Source organism: Episyrphus balteatus, chromosome 3 (genome assembly GCF_945859705.1).
Source record: "Episyrphus balteatus chromosome 3, idEpiBalt1.1, whole genome shotgun sequence".
NCBI lineage: Eukaryota > Metazoa > Arthropoda > Insecta > Diptera > Syrphidae > Episyrphus > Episyrphus balteatus.
In genome coordinates this window covers 101125768-101150796 of record NC_079136.1, presented here as the reverse complement: position 1 = coordinate 101150796, position 25029 = coordinate 101125768, and the positions used below count along the sequence as shown (strand labels likewise).

Genomic DNA, 25029 nt, shown 5'->3' with positions numbered 1-25029 from the left:
AAAAAAATCTGGGGTTTTATTTATTTATTATTTTGTTGTTCATTTCGGAAGTTTTTTTTCTACTGTATTTTCTATAATCATTCAATTCACTATCTAAAATAAAAAAAAGGGTGCCGAATGATAAGCTTTCTGTATTAACTTTAATTTTTATTCAAGGTTCGTGGGTTTTAGTGGGTAATTTTTTTGGTTTTTTGAAGATAATCACTGATTCTGGTAAAAAAACCGAAAACTTCCTTGACCTTTGCTTGTAACTTGAAGACAGCTCGAAGGCGCAAGGTTCTTTGTGATAAAGAATAGTTCTAATTATTGTTTCCACGCTCATGTCATCAGTGGTCACTTTTAGATCAGGTTCACAAGCGATTTCCCATTTAAGATATAAACCACGATCAAAATCTGCGCAATGTCTTTGGATACAATTCTATCGACTTATTTGAGTTGGTCACAGTTTGAAAAAAAAAAAAAAAAAACCTTTAAAACCTACATACCTCCAAGATCAGCCTGGGAGGACATAGAATTCTCGGGACACAGATGAATACGTTTTTATACAATCGGGTCCAAAACTAAAGGTGTTGGTGGAGGAGTGTACTAAAAAATGCTTAATATAAGGCTCTCCATTTTTACTGTAGCACATGAAAATGTTAGCGATTAAGTATATTCGCATCTTCTCGCCATCAAATCTATTGAATCCATCTCCATAATGTTTTTGACTGAACTTAACTGTCGATCATCTCTTTAGAGATAAACGCTGTTTATCTTTAAACATACTGTCTTATTGGCGGTCTCGCTTTGCTCCTTACAGTCTTCATTAACTTATACCAAATCGTTAAATCGTTATAACAAACTTAACCTTATGAAGGTTACATCACGTCAAAGTTTTACATTCATACAAACTATTCAAACATTGAACTTATTTTAAGCTGAAAAAATTTGTCCAATTTGTCCACCAATGGATAAGTGGATAGTAGAAAATAGTGAGAAGTATTTAGTCCGTATTTGAATTAGGCAATATCAAGGTACACCAATACAAATAATGAAAGACTTTGTCTTGTATAAAAGAGTTTCACATTAATATCTCTTAGCGAGGGCTATCGTACTTCCAAGAAATAGCAGGTTCTGTGCGTAAATGAATAAGAGCGAAAGACAGTTATCTTCAAACCTATGAGATAGTATTTACACATACCTTCATTATTTTTTGTTCAGGTTATTAAAAGCTGACTCACTCGTGGAGCAGATTTTCAGTGCGAAAGCTTCCCAGTCGGCATATTCTATAAATTAATTTAGGTCCAGTTAAATCAATAACCAAACTTCCAGTAGGGAATAGATGTACAAATACCTGAAAACTTGGAGAGTAACACATCAGATTCATTTTGTACACTTCATCCAGAGTTAACTAACGAAAGTAGTTGAATTTACTCGGAAATAAATTTACTCGAAGTAATCTCGCTTTTTAAACTTAATCACTGGATGCTATCGATCTATCTATCTTTTAAATCTTTTTTGTTTATTAAAGTTGTTTGATTGCATTTCGCCCATAGTATTTAATGTGATGTTTCTATATTTTCCAACAAGAAAGACTATAGTCGAGTCGTCAGGTGGAAACAGATTTTAAATAAAAATCAAAATATATTCACGAGGTTTTCATTTGAACTTTATTATGGTTCAAATTTAACCTTGAGTATTGGCTTAGGAGAGTATAATATATGCCTTTATTGAGAATATAAAGAAGTAAAGGAAATTGAGCCGAAGACAGACAATCGTTTAAAAGAGATTGAATTGTAAGCGAAAACGACGAATTTTGTGTTGTTGCTATGTTTAGTTGTTTCTTCATTTTCTCATTGACCTTTTTTTCGCATTTTTCTTTCCGCTTTGTATTGTTTGTTTGGGTTTTGTTTATATGCCAGTTATTAGGCAGTGGTTCATCCTTTTCCTCCTTGTTTTGATTTTTTTTTTATTATTATTATGTATTTTGTTCTGTTTCGTATATTTTGAAGTGAAGTGACGTGTGCTAACAAGACCATGCTATATACGACAAAAAGAGGGGTTGGAGGCGATAACGATGCCGACAACGAAAAGGACGATGTGTTTATGCCTCAAATGTTTTCATTCATTCACCCACAGGAAAGAAAATTTTTGTACATACATACATACGTATAGACCTGGTATAGACTATAGGTAGGTTGTAAGCAAAACCCTGCAAATGCAGTGAGTAGAGTACCACATCGGAACAACCAAGCAACCATCTTGCCAGGTGTTCAGGGATTCCGACCGAAATAGGGTTATATATGTATATTGGGTTCATCGTTGCCGTCGTCGTCATCATCATCATCGTATCGCACGGTATCGTTTTTCGTCGTATAGCACAAAGAGCGCGGAAACCTTTTGTATTTTTCTTATTTTTCCTTTTGGCATTCCTCCTACCATCATAATCCGTGTTCGTCCTCTTTTTTTTATTTTGGACATTCAGAGCAAAAGTCATTGCCTTTATTATTTTGTCCTAATTTCGAAAGTGTGGTATTATACCAAACGTCAAACTAGAACCAAGAAACCTACTACCTGTGGGGTTAAAACCGATGTGGTGCTCTGCGTATATTCAATTAGGATAAAAAACAATGCAAGGTTTATGAGTTAGTAATGATTCTTTATTATTTTTTTTTTTTAATGTTTTATTGTTCTGCTCTTGAAGGTTAAGGAAGTAAGGTTATGCAATTTGAATTGGAATAAACATTCATGGGTCACAAGTTTGTAATGGGGTTATTGAACTGAAATTACATTGCAATGTAGTCGACGTTTGGTTGAAGCAGGAGCTATAGCCTGTAGCTATACCAACCTTATGTTGTGTTTTTAAATATCTCGGTTATGTTTTGGTTTTCTTTTGAATTTCATTATTTTTGGTTAAGCTCGATCTAAAAACTGCCTGGCCAGGTGCGTATGTGGCTGTTCAATATGTCTTATACTTAGAGCTCGGCGAATCTTCTGCTTTACGTTGCGCCAAACGTCTTTTAAGGAAGACGTTTTTGTTTAAATGCAGAAATTCCGTCTTCGTTTGCATACAAACAAACACATTAATATCAGCTGGCTTTATACTTCCTATAATTCCAATATCCTCCTTTAACTCCAGCATAAGCAAGAAGTTAAAGATTCTTCACTGGTCATCTTGCACAAGCATATGAATTTGAATGCTGCATTTTGCAACACTGGTAGATTTGTCGCTGTTCTACGTTCTAATTGTTCTGATAGAGAGATGTTTACCCAAAAACGCTCAAGTTTAATACATTTTTATTACTGAAAGTGCCTTTCTTCACCGGTTAAGAGGCTTTGTTAGCTTTTTTTAAAGTAGCATTTAAATTTTTTCCAGCAGTGTTCTTCGTCGTGTCGAAGATCGAGTTCTTAGAAACTCGTAAGGGACGATGAATTTTATTGACCTATGGTCGAAGTTGAACTGTTGATACGAGCTATTGATGACTTTATTTTATAGTTCTCGTAGAATAAAAGCCACCACCCTTCTTAAATGTTCTTGAAAGTTTTACAATAGTGTGGATACATTTGTGTAGTTCATTTCGATCATTCGTCGGTTATGTGGATAACCGCTACCATAAAAATGTACTAACTGTTTTTTTAGAGCTTGAGGGTGAAAGTAAAGATCGTTTTCACAATATTATTATTATAATTTCAATTTAGAGAGGTCTGCCTTTTAGAAATATACCCCTTTTTGCATTGTACACTTTTTTCAGTTTGCTCAGTCATAAAGAGGATTAAAATTGATCTTTTCACGCTTTGCGTACACAGTTGGAAAGAGTATTTTTTATTGTAGCTGCAGTTCGATTGCGGATTGCTTAACCGATCAAATTGTTGAAATAATCTTGCCAACACTTTTAATAGAAAAGATATTTTCTTTTTTTTTCAACCTGTACCGCTTAGATCCAAGAACACGCACACAGGAAAGAAGATTTACCATCGAAAAATATTTTATTATTCCTATTGTGAATTTGCAAGAAAATTTTGTTTCCGCCGGAATTTATTGTGCAATCGTTATTGACCTTCCGAATGAATTTCCAGATAAAATCCATTACGATAGAAACTTTTGAGCATGATTTACGTTCGCTTGCTTGAAAGTATTCCCAGGAACATGCTTGAACATCAAAAGAATGCCTCATCTCAACAAAGCTTATCAAAAGACAGTTTTGGAAGATTTAATGTTCACCAATTTCAAAAAGGTATAAACCATTTTTCTAGGACCAGGGGTTTAGTCAGGACATGTATGCATGTCTTTTTTTGGGTTTATTAAACCAAGCATATTTTACTAAAACAAGCATATGAGAAGCAAGAAAAATAAAATAAAACCCAAAAAAGACATGCATGTCCTGACTAAACCTCTGTTCCTAGAAAAATGGTTTATACCTTTTTGAAAAGGGTGTTTAATATAGAAAAGAACCTCACCATAATTTGTACAATAAGAATATATCTAAAAAAAACGGCCTCATAAGTCAACATATACCTATTTCAAACGAGAAAAAACTTTAACCCTCTTGGGGCGCTTTCTAGCGTCAAATTAAAAATCTGAAAAAATTAGGGGATTTTTTTTTTTTATTATTTAGAAACAGTTTTCAGTTAGTTTACATATTTGTAAAAGTTCTAGTATCCAGTCAACATAAAGTACCTATATTTTACAAATCCTTAATTACGCTAGAACGCAATTTATAAGTATACCAACCTATATTAATATAGCAAGTCCGGCAAACCCAGCCTTTTGAATTATATAATGGCTAAAATTTTGCTTCAAATGTGCATAAAAAAATAGCAAAATAAATATCTGGATGACCAGAGAAAAAAAAAAAGAACGATAATTTTGAGCGCATCATCATCATCAGCAGCTCGTCGACTATCGATTGGATTCTCTCTCAAATAAAAAAAAAATAAAATAAATAAAAAAAAAAGAAAGAGAACGAACGGAAAAGCCAAAAGCAAAAACTACGACATAATTTGTATTCCAGCAAACAATTAAAATTATATTACTCATGGTGAAGGGGAGAAAAATAATAATATAAAAAAAATCAAGTGACAATGGTGAGGGAGGGTAAAGGAATGACACGGACCGAATGAGCAACGAACGAGAACAAGACTAAAAACGAAGACTGATGGGAACCCGTCAGAAAAAAAAGTGCAAAAAATGTGGAAATTTTATGTTTTGTTATTCGAGTATTCGTTTGGTTCGGTTGGCTCTATCATCTGCGCCTTTAGAGATTTCATTTGATTGCCCTGACTCTGGCTGGCTCTACTGACTCTAGCTGACTCTGTATGTAGTCGTTGTGATTGTCTCTTTTTCGTTCTTCTATCTTTCTCTTTTTTTCCTATTTTTTTTTATTCAAGTTCTATATACACACACACGCAGGAGAACAAGAACCAACTCTATTCAGATTCACACACACACACTGCTCCACCCCTTGGAAAATATTTTAATCGATTTTCCACATCCAGTCCTTTTTGCCTGCTATCTAACCATGAACTGAAAATGAAATAGATGTGTTCTATCTGGGAGTGTGTATCTGTGTATTTATCTTTGTCGGAGCGGCGTAGAGCTAAGGGGGAAAGTTGAGGCTGATGAGAAGAGATTCCATTTTAGGGTGGTGTTTGATGTGTAGTGGTGAGGACTATTTTTCTTCTTCCTTTCCTTCGCCGCCGCCTCTGTGCAACTCCTACATACAGCCCTAACCACCCATCGTCATCGGCCTCATCACCATCGCTTACGGATCTCTGTTTTTTTTTTTCTTTTCTTTTTATCTACAAAAATTCTCTGCTTTGTACGAGAATGGATGGCAGCAGCAGAAGAAGAAGCAAAAGCAAAGACAGGCATTACCTTCGAAACCGGCATTCACACAGAGCTAGCTTCTTGGGGTCTTTTGACGTAACAAACGAATCGTTGAACGTTCGTTTCTACGCTTGTTTTTTCTTTCTTTTTTTATTTCGAAAATGTTTTTGTGTGCTGAAACTACCCCCTTCGCGAAACCATTCTCGAACATGTAAGTCATATATTTATATCTAAGAGAGCGGTATTAATGAAAGGATTTTCATTTTGCATCCCCTTTGGGTTTCCTCCGTTCGTCGTCGGTCTTCATCATCATATCTTGGTCGTTCTAGTGTGTCCTTTACACTTTTTTCTCGTAATGCCAGTGGTTCAGAATCAGAACATTATAAAAGGGATCATGAAACACAAAATAACAAAAAAAAAAAAAAAAAAAAAGAAAAGAAGAAAAATTATATAAGGAAACAAGACAGACTTTGGAACTTTTATGTTTTGGGGGTGAAGTAAAAATACCACGTAGGTATAAGGGGTGCAAATGTTTTGCTAGATGTATTTTTTGCATTTTTTTTGTTTTTATATCATTTTTGTTCGATCGTTATGCTATCTTGGATTTTTTGTTTTATTTTTTCTTTAAATGTCTGGTTATTTCCTGTAGGAAGAATGGTAAAGAATCAGGGCAAATTAATTTAAAGAGAGGGATCATAATCATTTTTTGTTCATTGACTAAAATAAAAGGTCAACAAATGAGTATGTAGGCACGTTCTTTACGTAAATTCAATTGAAAAGATCATAGAAATCATAGAAGATCATAGGAATTCTGATGTGTCATTTGTACGATTGCACCAAAATCATTCCAAGCTGCTTTAAAACAATCTCTAGATGATAGCTAATTAAAGATAAAGGGGGTATCGGATAACTTCTAGCTTAAAATAAATAAGGCTGGAATAAAGAAATTTACCTTATGGCAAGTGAAATATTAAAATTGAAATATTCTGTTTACAGTTGAGAATATTTCTAATTACAAGTTTTAAAAAAACAATGTGAGGCAATCTATCTTACGACTTCAAATAAAGCTTAACCAGTTGTCTTGCTTGAGTAATGGTTTGGCGTGAAGTCTCATACCAAAGAATTACATGCACTACACATCCCTTCATTTTGGCAAAAAGGTCTGAAAATGGATCCAAAAATTTACCACAGATATGTTTCAGACACTAAAATGTGAAACATTTGTCTAATATCTTTTTCAATACCTGTGTATTGAATGGATCTTTCGAAAACAATAGGTGTGTTTGCCAAAGGTATCCGCTGTAGGATTTCCCAAATATCAACACAGAGCAAAAATTAATACCTATGCACGCACCAAGGCAGAAAAAAACGTAAACTTATACACTTCATCAATATTCTATCCGCAGCTTGATTTAGCTTCTATTCCTATGGGCAGCTGCATGTTGTTTTTGTAATGCATTTTAACGCCAACTGCGGATACGGATAGCAATGCCAGAAAAACACAGCTAATATGTTTTTGGATAAAAGCGATAAATAGAAGTGACTAAGGATTAATTACACTGGTCGGCTAAAAATAAAAAAAAAGCCGGGAGCAAGAACTTTTTAAGGTGATTTTAATTGACTTTAGTGTTCTGAATTCAAAACTGTTTGCAGATTTATTCGTTCACGTCTAGTTTTTGAGCTACACTCATCACTATTTACGCTATAAACTCCCAAAAACTAATTTTCAATTTAGTTCTTTTTGATGTTTAGTCAAAAATATATATTTTTCCGTAATAAGTTCCTTTTTTTAAGACCAAATCAGAAGACACAAACTGGAATTGGTTCAAAAAACCATTCATTACTTTTGAAAGAACAAGCAAGATTTTTAGGTATTTATCCTAAATTTCTTTTTTTCAATATCTTCGAGAAAAACAATAATTTTGAAAAAAAAAAATAAGTACCTTATAGTCCAAGCGGCGACCGTCGAGTTACTTAGCTCATAAGGTTAGAGGTTAAAATTGGTGTCAAATGAAAGATAAGTTGATACTGAAAATAAAAAAATAGGGTTGCCACTTCTAAAGTGGGAACTTCCATGTGGCAACCCTATTTGAAAGGAAAAATTGTCACATAACTAATACATTCATATCTTTGTTATTTGGCCAGATAAAATTTTTTTTTAAATGCCAAACGAAAGTCAAAATATTAAACAAAAATAATAAAATAATATAAAGAACGTAACCCTACAAATGTGGCAACCCCATTCAAATGAATACAACACTGATAAAAATCTTCTTTGAACAGAACAGTATAACTTTTAATGCACCAGAAAGCTAAACTATACGCCATATTTTAGATAATACTCTCTTCTATCTAAAAAATGTCGGGTGCCACCTCGCAAATGCAGACAAGTACTCGGCAACCCTATCCAAATGCTAAAAAAACGCAAAAATCACTTGTTTTTTGGCCATAGTGTATAATATTTGATAGAGTTAAAGGCTATAAAATACATTCTGTTTAGCTTAGACTCTCTTCTATCTAAAAAATGTCGGGTGCCACCTTGCAAATGCAGACAAGTACTCGGCAACTCTACTAAAATGCTAAAAAAAGAAAAATCACTTGTTTTTTGGCCAAAGTGTATAATATTTGATAGAGTTAAAGGCTATAAAATACATCCTGTTTAGCTTAGACTCTCTTCTATCTAAAAAATGTCGGGTGCCACCTCGCAAATGCAGACAAGTACTCGGCAACCCTACTTAAATGCTAAAAAACGCAAAAATCACTTGTTTTTTTGGCCATAGTGTATAATATTTGAAAGAGTTAAAGGCTATAAAATACATCCTGTTTAGCTTAGACTCTCTTCGCAAAAATCACTTGTTTTTTGGCCAAAGTGTATAATATTTGATAGAGTTAAAGGCTATAAGATACATCATGTTTAGCTAAGACTCTCTTCTATCTAAAAAAATGTCGGGTGCCACCTCGCAAATGCAGACAAGTACTCGGCAACCCTATCCAAATGCTAAAAAACGCAAAAATCACTTGTTTTTTGGCCAAAGTGTATAATATTTGATAGAGTTAAAGGCTATAAAATACATCCTGTTTAGCTTACACTCTCTTCTATCTAAAAAATGTCGGGTGCCACCTCGCAAATGCCACCTAAAATGCTAAAAAAACGCAAAAATCACTTGTTTTTTGGCATTTGGATAAGGTTGCCGAGTACTTGTCTGCATTTGCGAGGTGGCACCCGACATTTTTTTAGATAGAAGAGAGTCTAAGCTAAACAGGATGTATTTTATAGCCTTTAACTCTATGAAATATTATACACTTTGGCCAAAAAACAAGTGATTTTTGCGTTTTTTTAGCATTTGGATAGGGTTGCCGAGTACTTGTCTGCATTTGCGAGGTGGCACCCGACATTTTTTAGATAGAAGAGAGTCTAAGCTAAACAGGATGTATTTTACAGCCTTTAACTCTATCAAATATTATACACTTTGGCCAAAAAACAAGTGATTTTTGGGTTTTTTAGCATTTGAGTAGGGTTGCCGAGTACTTGTCTGCACTTGCGAGGTGGCACCCGACATTTTTTAGATAGAAGGGAGTATTATCTAAAATATGGCGTATAGTTTAGCTTTCTAGTGCATAAAAAGTTATACTGTTTTGTTCAAAGAAGATTTTTGTCAGTGTTGTATTCATTTGAATGGGGTTGCCACATTTGTAGGGTTACGTTCTTTATATTATTTTATTTTATTTTTTTTAATATTTTGACTTTCGTTTGGCATTTAAAAAAATTTGTATCTGGCCAAATAACAAAGATATGAATGTAATAGTTATGTGACAATTTTTCCTTTCAAATAGGGTTGCCACATGGAAGTTCCCATTTTAGAAGTGGCAACCCTATTTTTGTATTTTCAGTATCAACTTATCTTTCATTTGACACCAATTTTAACCTCTAACCCTATGAGATGAGCTAAGTAACTCGACGGTCGCCTCTCCGACTATTAAGGACGTTTTAATATGGCGTATCGAGATTGCATAAGTAGTTTTTTCAAAAAAAAAATAACTTATCGGTAATGTAATTTGACGTCAAATGTACCAAAAAAACGCGTTTTTGACCTGTTATGTTCAAGTATTTCGAAAACGTTAAATTTTGACTTCGGATTCGGACACAGCACACAAAAATCCTTTATAAAAGTAGGATTTGCTTCCTGCTGGTAAGTTTAGTGAAAAAAGTATATAAGGCCTATTTTGTAAAGTAATTTGTTTCTTACAAGAATATATCTTGTCCGTTTGATTGTTATAATTGTTCAATTTGTTACAAAATTGTGAAAAAAAAACAATTTTTTTTAATGATTTTCTCAAACTTTGGGACTCGAATATGTTTAAAACGGTAAGATAATCAAAAAAAATGTATGAGGCTTTTTTTGTAGAGCGTTCAATTTCTTAGAAGAATTATGTAACGAAATTTGCTAAAAAGTCGATTGATAAAAAAAAAATGATTTTTTTAATATATGTTTTGTGAGTTTGTTCTAGAGGTGTCTAGCTATCAATTTTTCCGAGAATAAAATAAAAAAAAAAAGATATTCCATTTTTTGACCCACCCTAATGCAGATGCTTCGTATAACAGCCAGAGTTACAAAAAATTGATCGAATTAGAAGTACCAAGATCCGAGGATGTTAAAAATTACCATCTCCCAAAAAATAAAACATGAATTGCATTGTGATTATGACGATTATGGACGTCAGTGTTCCATCCAGCTACCAGTGGATTTGTTTAGCACGACATTGTGGATTATGCTACGACCTACGAGTACCTAACATTTTTTTTTATGAAAGTAAAGAAGCAAGTGAAGAGTGTATTCATCTAAAGTCTAAACCATTAACGTTCAAAATTTGAGTTGGGTACACAACTAGCTGAGTTAGATTTATGTCAGCGAGTATCTCAAAATACCTGCAGGCGATGTCTGCCCAGAGATGCGAACTCAAGGTGTACATTGACTATTATAGCAACTGCGATGGAAAACGGAAACAATTTTTTGGATTGACGAAAAATTTTAACAACAAAGTTAATGATTTCTAACATGGTTCGTATTGTGTACAAATAAGTGTAAAATTCCTTATATACAAGATGAGTAATTTTTGCTTTAACTGAAAATTGTCGGAATCAAAAAATGGGACCACAATTCACCCGGTTTGCGTACACTGAAACCGAATTATTGATTTATTTCGGGTCGGAGCTACTCGGAAAATTGTTCTTCATTCCGTTTTCGAATAATGACGAAATTTTATTAGTGTTTTAGTATATGGATTTGTTTTTATGTATTAATTTATTTTATTGATTGGTCAATCGTTAATTATCATGCGTCATCGCACAATGTTGTGTAAGCGTTCTTCTGTTTTTACATAAATATTTTTGTTTCGATTGCCCGAATTAAGCACACGAAGGCTGAACAATTGAACATACTTCAGTCGATGACGGATTAGGTGTGTGTAAGATGAAAGGTTTTATTTTTCGGGTTGACCTCAGAAGTCCCCGGCAAGTTAAGCTGCATTTTTTTGTTTCAGGATGTGCGTTCAAATTATAAAGCTTTGATATGTAATGTTCAAAGATAATGACATCTTAAAAGTATGACCATGACCAACGTGTCTGTACGTAATAATATTTTAAAACAAAACAAAGTACAACATCCGCATTATTTTGTACAACACGAGTTTGAACCCCTTTCCCACAATGTTTTAATTGTAGAACATAAAATTATGTCCAGTTGCCCATTTTTTGCTATTTATATTCTGATAGAAAATTAGATTATTGCTAAGAGTAAAAAAACATTAACCAAATGAAATAATTGCAAGATTGTCTTTAAATTAAATTGATTGTTTTCTTTATCTTTTCCAGTCAAACACTTCCAGAGGTCAATCACCTTATCCCCCAACGCATGGGCAAAATTCAGGTTCCTATCCAAGTTCACCCCAACAACAGCCAGGTGGACCTCCTCCTCCACCACCCCAGACAACGGCGCAGGGCTCTGGTACATCTCAATATTCACCATACCCGCAGCGATATCCCACACCTCCAGGTCCAGCGACAGGACCAAATCACAGGACTGCCTATTCAACGCATCAGGTAATTAGATACGTTTATAATTGCACCTACTTATACATAATATGTATGTATGTAGATAAATATATACATACTTTGTATTGTATATGTATGTATATATATTGTTAAATTAATGTGTTTCTTAAGATAATATGCAGTGTATAGTTTTGAGTACATACGTATATAATGTATGTACCCTTGCAATATAATAGTAAATCAAACAATGTATGTACATAATGAGGGTAACATTAAACCTCACATACATATCTGCTAATTAGGTGGTTTTCGATTTGTTGTGATCCATACATATTAAGAAGCATTTTTACGGTACACTCGTTACATACATATATGCAAGGAATCAAGAAACTTAAACTGACCTTCCTCAAAAATATGTGTTCTCAGAACCAAATTTGCATCTTCGTCTTCGTCTTTGTTTTTTTTTTTTTGAGTCAGTTTAAATTTTGTATGTTTGTGGTTGAAAAGGATATTTTATAATAGGTGTAAAAAAAATAAGGCAAAAAATACATCCCCGTTGGAACCACTTGAACGCATGTAAAAAAAACTTATTGGAAGAGTTATACATACATATTTAATTACTTAAATAAAATCAACAAAATAGTCGATTAATGATTTTATGAAAAAAAAAAAAGAAAAGTAGTTATTTCTAATGTTTTTTAAAACTTTTAACGGGGGTGTAGGTATTGATTAGAAAATTAAAATTTTATATTTAGTAAGTCGCAATGGAGGTTAGTAATATTTATTTGTTGGATAAATTTGGTACTTCACAAAAAATTAATACTAAAGTAGGTTTGAAAAATGCAATCAATGTCTTGTTTCCAACTCAAATAAATTTTTTGCTCATAAAATCATCCATCTTTCAGCTTATTCAATTTTTATGTTGATGGTAAAGTAGTTTTGCTCTTATCACGAACTTAATCATTAGTATGAAGGCATACATTTTACGACCAACTTTATTTGTACTGTTTACCTGATAGTAATATTTACTACCTGTGTATAGGTAAGTATTTTGCTCCAAAAAAAGGCATACAAATTAAAGGGTTGGTTACAAAAGAATTTCGCAAGATCAAATAATGAACTACTTGAAAAAGATATAAAAAGTAAGCCACTGACTAGGATGAGCTTACATGAAACAAAGAAAAAAAATTCTAACATTTACTAATAATACTAATTTCTTTTTCATTCATTAACAATGAGTATGCCCGCCATTTTTGGATATTATTTCTTTAAATCGGTCATCGAAACCTCGTCCAAGGGATCACGCACTGCTTCGATTAATGTGTTATTTCAAAATGTCTACTGCGAAAAGTTTAAAACAAAATATTCTCATCTCCTGGAAATTACCGTTCGAACACATTTTTTTTTAAATATTTCTATTCATATTTCCTCTTTTCGTCAAGATCTTAAAAAGTAGCAATTGTCTCACTGACAAACAGGTAAGTACCATTTCTGACACAAGGCGGCGCTACAATCCATTGTGGATTCGGACCTTAACCAATAAGCTTCTCCAGCTACCACATCCTTAGAAGCCGGTTATAGCGATCAGGAAAATGCATCAAGAAAAAAGAAACAGGAAAACTTATGTCAGTTGACACACACAAAATCTACCAACACTCTCCAACACGGAAAAAGTTTTTCGTTTGCAGTTTGAACAGGAAAAATTTGGAACACTTCATTTTTTTCATTTTGCTTTTTATTTCAATCAGCTGGCACGAAAAATGCATTTGCATCAGGAAAACAAATAAATACAATAAATCAAACAAAAAATAGTCCTTTGTAAATTTTATTTGCAATACAAATTTTCTGAGACATTTATACTCGATTGGTATAGAATTTATCTTTTAAATCGAATGAAAACATCACAAAAAATCTATTTGAAAATTTTTCCTGATCGCGGAGAAGCATGGCCTACCAAACTCCCAACCCCCCCCCCCCCCCCACCGTTAATCTCATATATCTTGTTTTAAAGCATAGGAACAATACCTACATTAAAATTCTTATTTTAATATTTGCATATATCCAATGTGAGACATAAGACCCAAATCAAATTTTGGAACTATGTCAGCTTTTACATGAAGCCTCAAGAGGCGCGTTTTCTTGTCTTAAGCCTTTTTCGACATTCTTATAGTCGGAGAGGCGACCGTCGAGTTACTTAGCTCATAAGGTTAGAGGTTAAAATTGGTGTCAAATGAAAGATAAGTTGATACTGAAAATAAAAAAATAGGGTTGCCACTTCTAAAATGGGAACTTCCATGTGGCAACCCTATTTGAAAGGAAAAATTGTCACATAACTAATACATTCATATCTTTGTTATTTGGCCAGATAAAAGTTTTTTTTTAAATGCCAAACGAAAGTCAAAATATTAAAAAAAAATAATAAAATAATATAAAGAACGTAACCCTACAAATGTGGCAACCCCATTCAAATGAATACAACACTGACAAAAATCTTCTTTGAACAAAACAGTATAACTTTTTATGCACTAGAAAGTTAAACTATACGCCATATTTTAGATAATACTCTCTTCTATCTAAAAAATGTCGGGTGCCACCTCGCAAGTGCAGACAAGTACTCGGCAACCCTACTCAAATGCTAAAAAACCCAAAAATCACTTGTTTTTTGGCCAAAGTGTATAATATTTGATAGAGTTAAAGGCTGTAAAATACATCCTGTTTAGCTTAGACTCTCTTCTATCTAAAAAATGTCGGGTGCCACCTCGCAAATGCAGACAAGTACTCGGCAACCCTACTCAAATGCTAAAAAACCCAAAAATCACTTGTTTTTTGGCCAAAGTGTATAATATTTGATAGAGTTAAAGGCTATAAAATACATCATGTATAGCTTATACTCTCTTCTATCTAAAAATGTCGGGTGCCACCCCGAGAGTCTAAGCTAAACATGATGTATTTTACAGCCTTTAACTCTATCAAATATTATACACTTTGGCCAAAAAACAAGTGATTTTTGGGTTTTTTAGCATTTGAGTAGGGTTGCCGAGTACTTGTCTGCATTTGCGAGGTGGCACCCGACATTTTTTAGATAGAAGAGAGTCTAAGCTATACAGGATGTATTTTGTAGCCTTTAACTCTATCAAATATTATACACGTTGGCCAAAAAACAAGTGATTTTTGGGTTTTTTAGCATTTGAGTAGGGTTGCCGAGTACTTGTCTACATTTGCGGGGTGGCACCCGACATTTTTTAGATAGAAGAGAGTCTTAGCTAAACATGATGTATTTTATAGCCTTTAACTCTATCAAATATTATACACTTTGGCCAAAAAACAAGTGATTTTTGGGTTTTTTAGCATTTGAGTAGGGTTGCCGAGCACTTGTCTGCATTTGCGGGGTGGCACCCGACATTTTTAGATAGAAGAGAGTCTAAGCTATACATGATGTATTTTATAGCCTTTAACTCTATCAAATATTATACACTTTGGCCAAAAAACAAGTGGTTTCTGCGTTTTTTAGCATTTGAGTAGGGTTGCCGAGTACTTGTCTACATTTGCGGGGTGGCACCCGACATTTTTTAGATAGAAGAGAGTATTATCTAAAATATGGTGTTTAGTTTAGCTTTCTAGTGCATAAAAAGTTATACTGTTTTGTTCAAAGAAGATTTTTGTCAGTGTTGTTTTCATTTGGATGGGGTTGCCACATTTGTAGGGTCACGTCCTTTATATTATTTTATTATTTTTTTTGTTCTATTTTGGCTTTCGTTTGGCTTTTCAAATTTGTTTTTATCTGGCCAAACAACAAAGATATGAATGTATTAGTTATGTGACAATTTTTCCTTTCAAATAGGGTTGCCACATGGAAGTTCCCATTTTAGAAGTGGCAACCCTATTTTTTTATTTTCAGTATCAATTTATCTTTCATTTGACACTAATTTTAACCTCTAACCTTATGAGCTAAGTAACTCGACGGTCGCCGCTTGGACTATTAGAGTTTTTAAAATATAACGAAGGACACATTTTAGGCTTCATTTAAAATTAAAAACTTTACATACTGCTGAATCAATAAATGCTTAGCAAAATCGCTGTCTAAGGAAAAGTTTATCTTTCATTCTAGAAAACTAATAATTAAAATACATTTATGTATTTAGAGTTTTTAAGCATTTATTGCAATACAAATAACAAAGTTTGACAAGTTGACATTTAATATAATATGTGTGTATATGTATAAGTACAGTTTGATCATTCTGTATATGAACTGCTTTGCGACTGTCTATTGGAAAAAAATCCGCCTATTAAAATTCAAATTAAAAAAAAAAACAAAATCAACCCGAACTCTTTGCCCAACAAAATTGTTTTTATATATTTTCTGAAATGGCTGCCTAGTAATTTTATTATTTTAGGTATTTGCTATGTCCGCATTGCGTAAAAATGACCATGTGTGTGGGACATAATAGGGGATGCTAAAAAATGACAAAAATGCACACTTGCTCTCTTTACTCTGTTGCCTTCACCAACGAATTGCAATTTTTAATTACACGTTTATGTTCTATTCGTTGTCGAAAAATAAATAAATACAAAAAAAAACTGCGCGCGCTTAACCAAACATTTTATTTTATACCCAACTTACTCACCACCCATCATCAATCAAATTTTCAAAAACATGGTTTGCACAGCAAAGAAAAAAACTTATCATTGATTTTTTGTCTTGCTTTTTTTTTACATTGCAGTATCCAGAACCAAATCGACCTTGGCCAGGTGGATCCTCGCCTGCTGCGAGTCCTGGACCTGGTGGTCATCCACATCCTCCAGCATCTCCACATCAACCACAACACGGTGGGCCACCTCCCAATAGTCCTGGCCATGCTGCTCCAAGCCCATCGCCTCAGCCATCGCAGGCATCTCCATCACCCCATCAGGTAATTAATTTTTAACAAATTTTAATTTATCGACCGTATAAAGGAATACAAAAAAAAATGAAACGAAAAACCAAACGAGAGATATACGACGAATCGAACCCATGTATAAGGAGTGTGATGAAGGTACAATGCACCTTCGGTGTTACCGCGATCAAATTAAAAAAGTATTGAATTGAAAATAAAAAAAATATTCCAGATACAAATTTAGGGTTTTTCCAAATTTTCTAATTTTTTCTTTCTTATTTCGAAATTGGAAATAAAATGTTCATTTTAATCACGTCATTGTATTACACTGGTCAACAAGACTTTTACCATAAGAACCAAAATATACTTTTCTGAAGGTTTTAGGGGTTCTGAATTTAAAAATATTATATTAGCCTATGTTTTTGATATATTACCGTTAACAATTGTAGAAAAACTTTATTTTGAGTGTTTTTAAGGTTATGCTTTAATGTTTGGTAATTTAATTCAGCACAATTTGTAACGGAACTGTATTTCTTCTTCCAAAAATTGTTGAAATCTTTCTGATATCTGTTTTATAGTTTGATTTATCTAAAGTTAAAGTTAATAAGCCAAAGAATAGTTTAAATTAATATAAAGTTCAAATAAATAAGCCAAAGACTTAGTTTAGGTTAGGTAGAAATGGCTGGCAGGAAAACGACTGACCACTTATTGGTGTGTTGTTATATCATGATTATGCAAGGAACTTCCTTACTAATTAAACCAGTTCCAGCTTTTAATAAAGCGGTGAAGGTTGAAGATGTCAGTATTGATTTGTTCAGTAGTATCTTCTAAAAAGCATTTTCCAAGTGTAATTTACGTCTACTGGAAAGAGCAGGACATGAGCAAAGAAGATGTTGGATTGTTTCTTCTTCATCAAAGCAACTTCTACAGAAGACTTTGAGACTACGTCTAGTCTTACGGCGTGTCTACCTATGAGGCAGTGCCCTGTTAGAACACCTATTACGGAGCTGATATGCAATTTGCTTAGAGACAACAAATTTTTTGAACGTTTTGGATCTAGCCTAGGCCAGATCTGCTTGATCGTTTGACATAGACATACTTAAACTTAAAGTTCCGTCCATATTATGTTATTTGCGATGGTAACACACTTGATCAACAAAGTTGAGTAAAAATGGATCAATAGGTCTGCTCAACTTTTGTTGATCCGAACCCAACGATCGGTAAACATCAATCAGCTTGTTGAAAATGGCAATTATATTTCGTTGGCATTCAACATCAAAGTTATTGTTTAATGTAATTTTTATAAGAACTAAGTTTTAAAAACAGAAAATTTGTGATTAAAAGACTCAACACCAAGCAAAGAACCAAAGTTGTTCAATTTTATTTTTAAAGTTGAGTATAGAGAAATCGAAAATTCTCTCTTGTTTAAAATGCGCCCAGTGCAGTACTCTAAAATTTGACCGAGGCAATGACTTACAAAGGTTAAACTGTCTGTCATCTTTCACGTAATGGAAGACCTCGGGCATTTTTAAATAATCCGGGTCAAGCAAAGAATTTTACGGCAGCTAAACCTTTGATCCATATAAGATTCATTTGGAATACGATGGCGCACCTAAGGCGTTGAATGCTGCCAAAAATACATTTTTTCCTTGAAACTGCTGTTGTCTAAAAGAACCCACAAAATTTTCAGACAAACTTTTAATTTCAAATGGTGTAATGAAATATTTTCAGCAAGCGACCCATCGAAATTGCTTATGAACAGAAGAACTTAAATGGAAAACCGATTTTATAAAACCGTTTCGAAATTTGAACTTAATTAGAAATTTTATTTTGACTTGTTTTTGAGAATGAACTGAATGATATTAAGTTATGGAACAAACTCTGAAATACTTGCAAGTAACTCTGGCAACCCAATAGTAAAACCAAACGAATACTATGGACTTAACAAAAAAAAAAAAAAATAAAAGAAATGATACCACTGTTTAAGCTGACTGCACTGCAAATATCATTTCAGAGATTATAATCTATATCAGTCAGTGTTGGACATGGACAACGTCTAGTAGGTGGTGGTTGATTCAGACCATCATTCCTGGGTCGTTCCCACTGGCAAGGTGGCAAAGCAAAAAAAGGGAAAATTTTTGTCATACAGTGGACAGTAAAGTCGAACAATTTACTATACACAATCACCCGCTCTAGTCGTTTTCGTGCTCGTCGTCGTCATACTCATCAGTACTGTTGCTTCGGTTCGAGTAGAGGTGATTGTGGTGCTTTATGCAGATATACACAGAGCGATTAATAGTGGAAGTTCTGTTTTTGTATTCTTGCATTTTCGTCCCCGGCGTACGTAAAATTGAGCATGGCCAAAACGGTTTACAGTTCCACACACAGAACCAGCTGGTCGAGCGCGGGAGGATAAAAAAAAGAGGAGTTTTATGGGTCGTCCTTTTTCTGCTGCTGCTACTGCTTCTACTGCTGCCTGCATGCATGTTTTATTCCGGTAAATTCCCCTGATGATTTGTAGGTTCATGGAGTCAATTGCTGATTGCAGTTCTCTTCGTCTCCTTTCGCTACCACTTCTGCTTTCTGCCATGTTTGTATTTTTTTGATTTTTTTTTTGTTTTCTTTTTTCGGGGTTGGTCTTTCTTTTTTTTTATTTTGTATGCGCTTTTTTAGTACAAGTATGTACATTGAGCAAAATACAATTTATTGTTCAAATTAATTAATTTTTTGTTGCGTCCAACACACGGATGTGCTGCTACTGAATGTTGTTTGGTGGCATTCAACACACATGCTTGTCGTCTGTTTGCAACGTACAAAAGTTTCGCATTAAAATAATGAGTGAATTTAAATTAATCCATGGCAAATATTGTGCGTCCGTTTAGGATGACGATGACGACCCATCGCACACACAAACACTCGCACATGATGTGCGGGAATACCCAACAGATTGGGTGTCAGTCAGTGTCGTGTTCGTGCGTCTATGTGGATTTTAAAATTTTTTGGTATGTAGATATTTTATTATTTTTTCTCCCTCTGCATAATATTGCGTAAGAGGACTTTTTTTTTTAATCTGTGAAACTTAATATATGCACACGCAATGGATGATGCGTGTCCAAGAGAAGAGAAGGATGCTTTCGAATGAATGTGTACCTGCCTGTACAATTTGTGCACTAATTTTGATTGAGTACAAACAGCACCAGTAATAGCAGTATGACTAAAGGATTGGTTTATGTATGGCTAAATAAAAATCAAAAAGAATACCAATCTGGAATATTAAAAAAAATATATATACATAAATCATAATCACTATAATCCATTGGGACATTTACAGAAAAAAATGCTTGTTGGGATAGACCAATGAAAAATAAAGTATTGACTCGTTCATGTACTCGTGTATGTATGAGTTTTGTTTAGTAGTTTTTGTTTTACTAATTATTTTGGTCTCATACTTACAACTCTAAGTTCAAATAAAAGAGTTATTGACTTGTAGGTGCGTAGGTAAAGAAAGTTATTTGGTCCTTATTTGGATACGTAAACTAAGAGAATGCTTCATAAAGTATAAATACATACAAAAGGTGTAATAGTACTAATCATAGTAAAAAATGAAAAAATAAAGTTTGACAGAGTCTGGCACTATCTAGATTAATTCCCAGCTTATTCTTATTGTTGACAAGGCGCATTTAAGATCTCGATTTAGAGGCAATCAATGCCCTCCCACGGATCCGTTTCACACTATTGAAGCGGCGACAGACTTCCGGTTTTGTGTTGCTACATTTCTTAAGTCAACGAATGCTGGTGTTTTGTCATTTGTCTGCGCCAGGATTGTTTAGCCTTGCCTTTATTCTTGGTTCACTGCCGTCTTTTTGACGTTTTTGAGGTCTCAGGGTTTCTCCTTTCAATGTGACAATAGAAACTAAGGCGGTCGTGTTCTATTTTTTGGGAGATGGTATTTTTAAGATGTAAGCTTCCTCGAAACTTCGTAAATTTAAATCGATTAAGCCTCATTACTTGTGGTTTTATACAAAGCATCTTCGTCTCATCCGCTGTTAATTTAGTAATTTCCGTACATTGCCCAATATTGTGAATCGTATGGCGGATAACCGCAGTGTAGAGCTTTTGTTAAGAAGGTATTTTTTTTAACACAAAAGATACGAGCTTTCCTCCCATTTTTAACCACTCTACTCATAGGCGATGTTTGATTCCATCATTAAATGTATATCGCTAATTTTATATATAAAATATGTATTCAAAATCAAAATTATAAACAAATGTTCAGAGTAGACCTGTGTGAACCAGAAAGTGGGTAATATAATTATTGTTCTATCTTAAATAATTTTTCTATCTTAAGGACTTGTTGCAAGGGTTTAGGATCTTCACTTATCACACTCTCTAAGTTTGGGACGCAGTGTATAAATAAACATTTTTTTTTTCGTGAATACATATATGCAACAATTGCAAATTTCTCTCACAGCTAAGCTGGGGGTACGGAGAAGAACTATAATCTAAAAATCAATCACTTCATTTAATGCATCGTTGACAACTCAACGAACTAAAAAAACATTTCACTCTGATAAGGTATTTAATTTGTTTTTATATTGTCTCAAATATTTAAAATTAATATAAAACAAAATACCAAAGTATGTACTTTTATTAATGCAATTGAAACGGACGCAGTAGCAAATTTCTTAGTAATAATTTATTGTCAATGACATCATCGCTGTTGTTGGTTAAAATAAAAATTTTCAGTGATTGCCAAGAGAATCCATTACAAATTCACTATAAAGCGAATGTCACACGTCATACATAATACAGCCGCCGCCACCGACTCGGCGAGTGAGCAAAATTTTCAATTCTGTAAGCATGTAACATTCGTACGTAATACAATTCATTACCAATAATAAGTTTTGCGCAACTTTTCCTGGTGAAGTCAACTAGATTAAATTTATTTTGAAACCATGACTTACCGATTGTAACCATCTCATTCTATGTCATTTAAAGAAAAAAAATGGTTCAGTTGTTTACATAAATTTAATTTTAGTGACTTGTGTGCATGGGATCTACATAAAAGAAGAACGCGGTATTATTGTAAAATTCAAATTTTGGCGATCTCAATAGCATCATGAATGCGGATAACAAGTGATTTATTTCCTACCGCTCAGGACTGGCACAGTAACTATTTCTCGACCTAGGAAATTTATGCGAAAAACATAAACCTGTCATTTTTGCTACCTCCGTCTCAATCTAAGCAGCCGGAGTACTGACAGAACCGACTGCGTTCTTCAGATAATGTCAATATTACCGTAAAATCCAGGAGTTGAACAATCTTATGAAAAATTGCTTCAAGAACGATATTCAAGAGGTTGCATGTTTGCGCACCGCCTTGTCTTTAACCTTTATCGACACCAAAGGTTTATTTTATTTATATAAAATATTTATATAAAATATTTATATAAAATATATAAAATATTTATATAAAATATATAAAATATTTATATAAAATATATAAAATATTTATATAAAATATATAAAATATTTATATAAAATATATAAAATATTTATATAAAATATATAAAATATTTATATAAAATATATAAAATATTTATATAAAATATATAAAATATATAAAATATTTACATAAAATATTTATATAAAATATATAAAATATTTATATAAAATATATAAAATATATAAAATATTTACATAAAATATTTATATAAAATATATAAAATATTTATATAAAATATACATATAAAATATTTATATAAAATACCTATATATATAGTTGTGAAGATATGGTCGATGGTGGACTCCATCTGAACTCAAACTGATAGGTGCTGGTAAGGTCGTTGCGTTTCATGGTATAAAAAGAGAAGGTATGATCATTAGAAAAAACTCAGTATCGAGAACTGTCAAAACTTATGGCTACTTAAGGTTTTGACAGCCCTTTCATATTTGGGGGTTGGTAGATTTCTCATCAGTAGAAATCTAGTACTACAAACTACTCACCATATGTAATCGAGCAGAAGATAATGTGTTAATTGTAATACTAGATCTTAGGCTTATTAAGAGTTTATATCCTTCTATAGTCTTTTTTTTTCATGTAACCCCTGCCATGGCATTGCTCATTGCACCGTTTGTTTTTCATGCTGTCTCTTTTTCCGTCTTTAAATTCGGTGTTTCTCTCTTCTATCTTATTATTTTAGTATTAGTAATGACAAACGTAAAAGAAAATTTTTAGTTCGTGGGCGAGAACTATGATACTCTTAACCTTCCCTCCTCCATCTTATTTTTTCTTACACTTTCCTCCAACTGGGGTATGACATACCCCAATCATAAATATTTAAAAACTATATTATTTCCATAAAATTTATTTTTTATTCATCATTTATATTTTTAGTACACCGATTTCATATAATATTTTTCACTCAAACAATTAAAAAGTAAATACTTTCTACACAAAAAAAATATTTAAAAAATATACTTAGAGAAAAAATTCGATTTTACAAATTTTTCTGGGGTATCTCATACCCCAGAGGGAGGAGGGAAGGTTAAGAATGAAAAAGACAAGCCATGTTGGCATGGTATAAAAAGAGAAGGTATGATCATTAGAAAAAACTCTGTATCGAGAACTGTCAAAACTTAAAAAGGCTACTTAAGGTTTTGACAGCTACCCACTGAAATTGTTGTTGTTAACAAATTTGTCTTGGAAATTGTTGTGGCTTCTGACTTTGCTTTGACGTCAAAACCTTACTACCCCATTTTGTAAGATGGCGGCTCTAATGATCATACCTTGTCTTTTTATACCATGCCATGTTGGCACTCAAAAATAAATCAATCGAAAAGGAAGGCCATACATTATAGCCTCCAATCAATATACAAGAAAGAAAAGTCCAGATATGTATTCCTATGTATTCATGTCACTATCTCGTTTTTAAAGTTTCAATAAAAAATACAATACAATACAATGTTTCTCTCTTCCCTGTTTTGGATCTATATCTAATCTTATCGGCTTTTATGTTACCCGATGTGGCGCTATTTTCGTTTGAGTTAGAATGAATTTATCCTAAAATTACGACCTCAGAGCGGCCTAGATTGCAAAACTTTAAAATAGTTAAAATTGTCGGATGCACAGAGGTACAAAAAAACAAATGTAAAATGACGATTTGTTATGGTTTGTATTAAAATTTCTCAAAACAACGCGTTCCATCGTTTTTTCCGGATTTGGCGTTAAGTTCAAGTTTAGCACCGGTAGCGCTGAATTTTGCTGAACTTATTACTCTGTATAGCTAGGTTTATCTAGAGCCAGTGTTGAAGAAGTGTCACCCCGTAAGTATGCAAAGCCATAATAACCAAAATGTTATATGCCTTCGGCTTTAACTTTTAGTTCTTCATTTATCTTATATACTTGTAACATAAAAAAAATAATATAGATGCAAATGATGATAAAGATACAAATATAGATACAACATTATTAAACTATCTTATATTTATTTTATTAACATCAGCTGTTTTTCTGTTTACCAAAATTAACTTAGCCCCTGTTGCATTTACTATGTAAAGAAATGTCTGCGTACAACTTCCTTTCCTATTGCGCTCATATAAAAGTGTTTTGTGCTGGTTTCTTAACAATTACTGGCCAACTAAAAGTGTGCCGCATATATATGTGTTTAACAGAAACATCCTCTTTTTTTTAAAATTCATTCCACAAAGAGAAACAAAATTGGCCAAACAACAAAGAAAGGAAAGTAAAACTTAAAACACACTATTCATTCATTCATTCTCATTCATTTATGCTGCCTGCTCTGTTTTTGGTCTTTGGAGGCAGATTTTATGCGTCGTCGTATGCTAGCCACGGACACCAACCGGACATCATTCATTCTTGATGAACGTGCAAAATAAAGCAGCAGTAGCAGCAGCTGTACCAAAACCGAAGCTCAATAGCAAAACAAACTCGAAACTGAATAGAATCAAATTTCGACTTGCATGCCATGGTGCTACTGGGCTGTTACTTGCTGCCATCCTTTCGCAGCAATATCATCAACAATGAACGGCCTATACAGATGTCTTGTTTGAGTCTTTGGTTTGATACCTCTATTCTGCTAGTGGCCGTTCAATAGATGTTCTATGTTGTTGTTGATGATAAGGATAACTACGACGTCGACGACGACTTTGGGTGGTTGGCTGGCTGGCTGGTGAAACTATGATGAGGAAGGAGTAGTATTTGATTTTCCTTTCATTTGAAAATCGCATGCGAAACAGGATTCTAAACAAGTGGGGGGCTGTGGTGTGGTGTGATA

The 25029-nt window shown here is 33.3% G+C and overlaps 1 protein-coding gene across 17 annotated transcripts in view; it reads left to right on the top strand.

Moving 5' to 3' along the window:
• Positions 1-25029, top strand: part of LOC129913417 (trithorax group protein osa) — a 96587-nt gene that overhangs the window by 18264 nt on the left and 53294 nt on the right. For all 17 annotated transcript variants that reach the window (XM_055992059.1, XM_055992058.1, XM_055992057.1 and 14 more), the window contains exons 3-4: positions 11679-11906; positions 16580-16768. In XM_055992059.1, the coding sequence (XP_055848034.1) occupies positions 11679-11906; positions 16580-16768 (417 nt within the window). The remainder of the gene's footprint in view (positions 1-11678; positions 11907-16579; positions 16769-25029) is intronic.